The sequence below is a fragment of the Primulina eburnea genome, chromosome 13 (assembly GCF_022965805.1).
Source record: "Primulina eburnea isolate SZY01 chromosome 13, ASM2296580v1, whole genome shotgun sequence".
Taxonomy (NCBI): Eukaryota; Viridiplantae; Streptophyta; class Magnoliopsida; order Lamiales; family Gesneriaceae; genus Primulina; species Primulina eburnea.
The window spans coordinates 26,927,551-26,935,468 of record NC_133113.1 but is presented as its reverse complement, the minus strand read 5'-3'; the positions used below and the strand labels follow the sequence as shown (position 1 = coordinate 26,935,468).

The window sequence follows — 7,918 nt, the reverse complement described above, 5'->3', positions numbered from 1 at the left end:
TCACGGATACTAATATGTGAGACGGGTCAACCCTACCCATATTCACAGTAAAAAGTAATACTCTTAGGGTGTGTTTGGTTGAGTGGATTAGATAAGGATAGATTAATAGTCAAATATATATCGTAAAAATTTTAAGATGTTTTAATAATAATTTTGACTCGGTTTAAGATTCAATTTTATTAATCAATTAGTTATCCATAAAATTGGATCTTAAACCGGGTCAAAATGATTATTAAAACAACTTAAAATTTTAACGATAAATATTGGACTATTAATCTATCCTTATTTAATCCGCTCAACCAAACACACCCTTAGCATAAAAATTATACTTTTTCATTGATAACCCAAATAAGAGATCTGTATCACACAAGTTTTTGTCATTATTATATCATTAAATAAATTTATTTCTTTTTGTTATTTATATTATCTCCGAACACACCAATTTTCTTTTCCGATATTTTTTTCCCACTACAATATCATTAGTTATATTATTTAAAACTGAAAATATAAACATAAACTTGAGATGGAAAATGTTTCATATTAAATTTCAATACACATGCACTTATTGTATATCAAGATTTAAAATTTCGAAATTTGCGAGCAAAGAGAATTGATTGTGGTATTTATAAGGTATACTAATTGAATCGTTAAGACAAGACTTCAGTCCTGTATAAATGATAGAAAAAGAAGGTGATATTACCAAATAATCCTTTGATTTTGTTTAACTACTACTTCGCCAGTCATTTATATCAATTTAATGCTTTGAAAGTGCAATAATAAAGTATATGATATGATTTTTATTTAAGATATAATGAGATTTTGACTAATTGAATTTTTGTATTGATATTTTTCGTTTCTTTAAAATTTTGTTAGGACTTTTATTTCTATATAGCGTGATAGACCAAACATATGGTGGAAATGAATTATAACGTGACATGTGGCCAATATATGAGTTATTTTCGATTGAAATGTGTGAAATTGGTACCTAAGTAATGTCTTTTTCAAAAATTAAATTTGCAACACGTAATATCGAAATTCAGAAGCTTGACGAAAATATGATTTATGATATTAAAGTCACGAAATGATATATAGAAATGTAATTTAAAATATGATATCCTCGTATATATCATATCATCAAAGAAGTACCCGGATAATCTTTAATCAAAGTTTTTGATAGTCAAGAAGTCAGAAAAGTTAAGTAAAACAACTAGTGTTCAGAAAGAGCCGGGCTCGCAGCTGAGCCCGAGTAGTGAGAGCCGGATGCTACAACTAATGAACAGTGCTCCACATCGCAATTACCCACCCGAGCACCCTGGTATAGGTGTCATCTCCGAGGTCATAGGTATGGAACATCATGACATGATCATCATTAGGAAGTCATTCGACACACGTAGGGATGATATGACTAGGCCGAAGTTAGTATGGATTGTCAAACTTGACAGTGTAAGTGAACAGAGCATGAGTGATCATCTCACCATGAGTAACCGTGGGGTACTAAAACAAAGTCATCATTGTTTTCTCTCCTATAAATACCAAGTTTTCTTATATTAATGAAATCTTTTTAGAAACATTTTTGTGTGATAAATACATATGCTCTTTATACATTCTCAGAATATAAATAACTTAATTGATTTGAATGTCGGAGTAGCTATGTCGGAGCGTATTATGGCGCCCCCTCCCCCCCTAACGATCTCTATTATCTGAAATGTGCAGGAATATCAAAGTCTGGACACCTATCATCCTCAGTCCGACTTATCACGATAGAAAACAACCCGACCCCGTATAATTGTCTATTGCACTCAGACTCAATTCACCTTATCGACGTCAAAATGTACAAAATTTTGAAATCAGTTTTAATTGTCTGAAACCCAAAGAACATGTATCATCTATCTAGTCTAGAAAATAAAATGAAAAAATCTAAGTCACCAACGTGTCACCATCAAATTAAACTTCTCCTCTATGCATCAATAGCAATAATTCCAAGTCAATTCATCTACCCTCTATGCATCAATAGCAATATACAAAAAATAATAACTAAAAAACATTATTGGATCTTCAAAAGCCGTATTTTATATATATACATATATATATATATATGAATATATATTATATATATATTATTTTTCAAAAGATTCCGCCATATATATATATATATTATTTTTCAAAGATTCCGCCATCCAAGAGAGTCGATCCCGACCAGAAGATTCCATGGATCCACCTGGAATCGTAAGGCCTGGCACCGCTGCCCAAGTGTTAATCATCAGACGACTCAATAAAACTGTCCTGTCACTATTTTCAATATCAACCATTCATTTTCACACTTTAGATATATTGAATATATCGAAATCACGATTATATACTTAGTGACCTTTTTATTATGAATATTTATTATTGAAGTTAAGTTACTCTAGATTACAAACAATTTTTATTATTGAAAATTTTTGTAATCATTTTGTTACAATTTGTAAATTATTGTGTAAAAATGTGCTATTTTTCCCAAAAAAAAAAAATGATGATGTAATTTTTGTGGGATGACGTTAGTCTTATTATTATTTGAAATTCATTTTTTTAGTAAGATAAAGGTATTAGTGTCATTTCAACAACAGTCATAAAAAAAAAACCTTCGTATATCATTATATTAATATAATTTTAATATGTTGTCTATCAACCGTACACATATTTGTGTCCAACATTGAAGTGACACTCACTTATTAAACGTGATGAATCATATCAAAATTATACGTTCATTATGTGAGGATCAGCTTAATGATAAACATGATAAATGTAAAACATATCAAAATTATATATATAACGAGTCATGTCGAGTTTCTATTTTACTTTATTCTTTTTTTTTTTGAAGTATGATCTTATATCAGCTGATAACTACAATATTATAGTGGACAATAATTCAATAAAATGGCATGCAATTGGTCGAATCACAGCACAAAAAATCCAATCTGTGTAAAGAAATCCCCGAAACAAGAAGACTTTCTTGAATACAATTTATATTACGAGTTATAAAAATATTTACTTTGTTTAATATGTACGTGGCATGCACCCTGTCTTATTCTATTGTGGAATATATATAATATATCATCTCGGCTAGTGGGCACAAGAAAAGGTAAAACCATATATTTTTTTATTTATTTAATCAAAAGCCCACTTTTTTTCTTTCTAAAAAGTTGAACTCCTCTGCTCAATTTAACTTACACATTTGAAAAAAGATCGAGTAAATGTTCAAAAGCACGAGAAAGCAAAGCCTCTTAAAAGTGGGGATCGTATTTAAGAGGAGTGTAATGGAGTCAAGATCAGCAGTTTGATGTCTTAATGATTCAAGAAGATTAAGAAAATTAGATCCCATTTATAAAAAAAGTTACCTTGGTTGTTGATGAGATTTGACAAAAAGGTATTGGTTGATTTCGAGTAGTAGTTTAGTCTATGAACCTGTACTGGTTAGTAGCTGCTGCTCTATGTTCCTAACCATGCAAGTGGACCACCTGATCCCACCCACCCTACCTGCCCCCAACACCTCAGGGAGATACGTGGTTCTTCCCATAAATCTGTATGAATTTCTTTGTTCTTAAAAGGGTCTGTGCCTGATTATTTTGTATTTCAAGTTATGTACTTGAAAGTGTCCTTTTTAATGGTTTTGTAGTCAAGTCTTCTGCTCTGGCCCATACAGAATCCCACAAAAGAACGATGCCCTTTTCCACGATTCCTATTGTGCATCATATTCAGGAGGAGTTATGCCAAAACTAGTCGATCAAAAAATCCAATGTCTCTTTTCCACCCACTACAGTTCATCTGTGTTGTAATTTCATCTCTGAGCCTGGGTGTATTTTCTGACTGTGGTTCTTCCTTTGTTCGTCAGTATGTCAAGAGAGCTGATCAAAAATTTGAGCAAAAAACAGATAGATTCTGGGAGTTTAAGGAACAATCCAACTCATGGGTTGAGGTTAAACTGCCTTATGAACTTGTTTCTTGTGTTAATGATAACTGCATAGTCGTGAATTCAATTCAAGAATCAGTGAAGGAGAGGAAAGATAAGGATGATCGTAAAGGAAAAATCTTGGAGAAAGATTCTTATGAGCCTCTGAAGGTGAGAAAAAGAATTTCTTTGACAAAAATGTCCGAAACTTCGGTCTGGGTAACGGGGGCAAGCGGGTCAATATACGAGAGATTCTGGAATGGATTGCAGTGGGTGATTGCACCTCATGACTTGCCAGTTTCTGCAGGATATGCAGTTTCTGTGTTTATGGTGAATCAGACAATTCTTGTTTTGTCTGAATCAGGGATTCTGTATCAGGTAAGATTTTGCAAAAAGGCCTCTTCGTATTCCTGTTTTGAGTTATGTTACGTGTATCAAAGTAATAATATGAAAATTACTATTTATCCATCCCCTTATTTTGAAAAGAGTGGCAAGAAAATTAGAACTGGTTGGCAGTGGGATTAACTTTTGTGGGTTGGATTGATCCTGAATGATGATGAAGGTGGACTCAATAATTTATCCGAGGGGCGAGTTAATTTGTAAATACAACTTATATTTTTAAACTATTGTAATGAAAATAGCACTTCTTAATGTATTCAGATGATGCTAACTGAAGAATCACAGCCAATCTGGATTGAGTTCATGCCAGTATTTGATCAAACAAGTAAAGTAACAGATCAAGATCCTGCTATTCGACTTTCTTCTGGAGTTATTTCAAATGACAGGGAGTGAGTAATGGCAAAATCACTTCACTACCTTTACATTCGGTGAATATAATCTGATCTTGATTGTGCTATTTTATCCTCAGGAGAATTTTTTTCTGCACGAAAAATGGGGCCTTACTAGAGCTTCTTGGTGTTGATCCTCCAAGGTAAGAATGATGGCAATTTAAGAGTTCATTTCGACCCTAAAATGTTTAGATAACATCTTGGTTGTCTTTCTCATGTAATCAGGTGGACGAATCACGGACGGCCCCCGGGAGCAAGTGTTGCTGCAATTACAGATGCTGCTACAATTAGACCTGGAGTTCTCTTCATTGTGAGGTGAGCGAGCACTTTACCTACTTCAGGAATGGTATAGAATAGGCCAGTTATAGATTCCTTGAGACTATAACATGATAAATGGTTTCTTTTCTCTATCAACTCGGGGTTCACATCGTGTCACAGTGCTGCAGGAGACCTTTATGAGTATGATCAGACGTCAAAACCTGCATGGAAGAAGCATATACACAGTCAAGGATCAGTAAAAGATGTTTCCTTAGCACCATTCAAGACATGCAGCCTGCATGGAATATCTGGACCTCATTCAGTGTCACTCTTCCTCTTGACTAAGGTACTTTTGTCTGAAAGTTTTCTTTCATATTATGTAAAATTTTGATATTTCGTTCATATTATGTGTAATTTTTGATAAAATCGCATATATTATATGTATATAAAGGGAGGCGAGTTGTTTGAGAGACGACTGAACCAGAGGAAGTGGAAATGGGTGCATCATGGGAATCCTAAAGGTCATCCATTGAGCTCCATTACTTGCATTTCCCAGGATGAATCTGTTGAGAATACGAATTTGTTGTTTCTTACAACCGCTGCAGGTTTTGTTTTTGAGTATCAAATCCCAAAGAATCCAGGTAATGTAAATTTCATCCACTGTATTTTCAAGTTTCCAAGATTCATATAAAGCAAAACTCATGTTACGGTCCTAAAAATCATATCTTGATATTGATTCATCAGGCAGTTCTCAGGATCAAGACATCGGTGAAAACTGGATAAATCATAAGCACCCTTCACAAGCAAAAGCTGCCAGAGGTATTCCAGGGTTGAAATTGCAAGCTGGAAGAATCGTCTTTCCTCTAGATGACGGTAGGCTTGCAGAGCTTCATTTATCAGGTCTTGGAGGTGAAAATTTGGGCCCGAACCCTCCATTTAGTACCCGGAGAAAGATTTTGCCCAAATATGTATGGTCATTGATGGATGCTCCTGAAACCGAAGGGTGGAATGCTGAATATTGCTCTGAAGAACGTGGACCCTCAAATTGCATTGTAGGCACGAAAGATGAAACCAACGAATTAACGAGTCCAAGATCAAGTTCTAGGTGGAGAAAGGACAGCAGAATACAGCAGAATTACCTTTTGCCTGGTGCATCAACATCTGATGGTATCTCGTCCAATCCAGGAGAAGAGTATAATTTTCCAGATAAGTGGATAAATACACAATTCCGTCTCCGTTTGATGCAAGGGGGAATGTCGTTTTTCGTCATAACAGAGAATGGTCATACATTTGAATACCTGAATACGGAACAAGTGTGGTTGTGGTTAAGGCACGAACATTCGACTGCAATGGAAGGCGTTCTGGGAAACTACAATGGAAGCTTGTTTCTAGTTGATGAGCATGGGAGTTTGCTGATCAGGGAAAGAACCAGCAATGATCTGGCATGGGTTAACTGTACTTCCATGAAGAAGGGCAGACAAGTAATCGGTGGTCCACCGTGGGACAGTACACCAGGACTAACACCAAAAGCTAAAGTAGAAGATGCCATTTTCTTTGTCAGCAGAAGTGGGACACTGTTACAATTCTCAGTACGTAAACTTCAATGATTCTGTTGAATTCTACTAAGCCCAAACAGCAGTCATTAGTAACCGAACTTTGTATTTTCATCATACAGGTCGCGTTAAGAAAGTACAAGTGGAAAGATTGCAAGAATCCTCCAAGCGTGAAAATCGCGAGCATAGTAGACCAGGAGGGATTCAGGGAGAACATCGTGTTTGTTATAGGGGGAAATGGACGGTTATACCAATACAACAAGGTTAGTGAATTGTGGCATGAACATTACCAATCGCAGCACTTGGTTTTATCGAGATTACCAGGAACAGCCATGAGATCGTCACCAACATCACTCAGGGGCTCACTTTTCATGTTATCGGAAGATGGTGGATTAGTTGAGTATCAATGGGGTTCGTCGGACGGATGGAACTGGATAGAACATGGGACTCCTTATACAAATGTGACATTAGTTGGAGCAACTGGCCCTTGCTTTGGAGGGAGTGAACTGTTTGTAACCGGTTCAGATGGAAGTGTTTACTTGAGATATTTGGATCAAGGGGAGTGGAATTGGAAGGATTGCGGATTCCCTGATGCAGGATACATGGGTGATGAAAAGGAAAAACAAGTTGAAGGAAAATCAGACAAGTATGAGATTTATAATGGTCAAGAATTTGCAGGTATCCTTGAGAAGATCGAAGAAAACGGTGACAGTGACAAAGATTGTAACCCAAAGGTCAGTGCATAAAACCACCAGCTTAACTTGTCCACATTCTCACTAGACATGTCAAATGGAATCCTCGGACATCACAAATAAACAGTCTAAAGGTTGAATCTTGATCGTTGCCACTGTCCAACCACAAAATTTAAGAAGAAGCTTGAAATTTTTAAGAAATAAGCCCGGCTAGTCCTGGACTTGTGGACAAGTTCTGGCCAGGCAACATAGAACATCCCATTTGCGTCACTACATCTTCTCTAACCCATTTAATTCTCATCACCATTTGTGTTTCTGCGCAGGTAGCATCCACAAGACCAATCCCATTTTCTGATGATTCGGTCATATTTGAGTTGAGAGATGGCCGAGTAAGTACAACATCAATCCTTGCACATAAAACAGGTTCTATTCAATCAACTTACCTCTACAAAATTGGTATGCTGAACAATGTTTCACGCAGCTGGCAGAGTTACGACGAACGGAGGATAAGTGGCTATGGTCGCGCACGATTGGTACTCCAACAAGCTTATGCATGGCGCATTTCTGGACATCATTGGCATCATGATACAACAATGTATAAATTTAATTAATGCAAGACAGAAACTGTAGGATAATTAACGTAGTAGATTAGGACCAAACAGCAAAAATAAATATAACCATTAGAACTGTGGGACAGAA

The 7,918-nt window shown here is 35.8% G+C and overlaps 1 protein-coding gene across 1 annotated transcript; it reads left to right on the top strand.

Moving 5' to 3' along the window:
• Nucleotides 1-3,536: 3,536 nt before the first annotated feature.
• Nucleotides 3,537-7,918, top strand: LOC140809710 (uncharacterized). Its single transcript, XM_073167420.1, has 10 exons — nucleotides 3,537-4,306; nucleotides 4,589-4,716; nucleotides 4,797-4,859; nucleotides 4,942-5,031; nucleotides 5,155-5,320; nucleotides 5,426-5,615; nucleotides 5,719-6,563; nucleotides 6,650-7,261; nucleotides 7,543-7,608; nucleotides 7,701-7,918. Exons 1-10 carry the CDS (start codon nucleotides 3,776-3,778, stop codon nucleotides 7,803-7,805), a joined length of 2,796 nt encoding a protein of 931 aa, XP_073023521.1. The 5' UTR covers nucleotides 3,537-3,775; the 3' UTR covers nucleotides 7,806-7,918.

Bases quoted from the DNA above. Each gene is read 5' to 3' on its own strand.
- LOC140809710 (XM_073167420.1), top strand. From the start codon at position 3,776: ATGTCTCTTTTCCACCCACTACAGTTCATCTGTGTTGTAATTTCATCT. The intron at 4,717-4,796 runs GTGAGTAATGGC...TTTTATCCTCAG, and splicing joins GTTATTTCAAATGACAGGGA to GAGAATTTTTTTCTGCACGA. The intron at 5,032-5,154 runs GTGAGCGAGCAC...ATCGTGTCACAG, and splicing joins GGAGTTCTCTTCATTGTGAG to TGCTGCAGGAGACCTTTATG.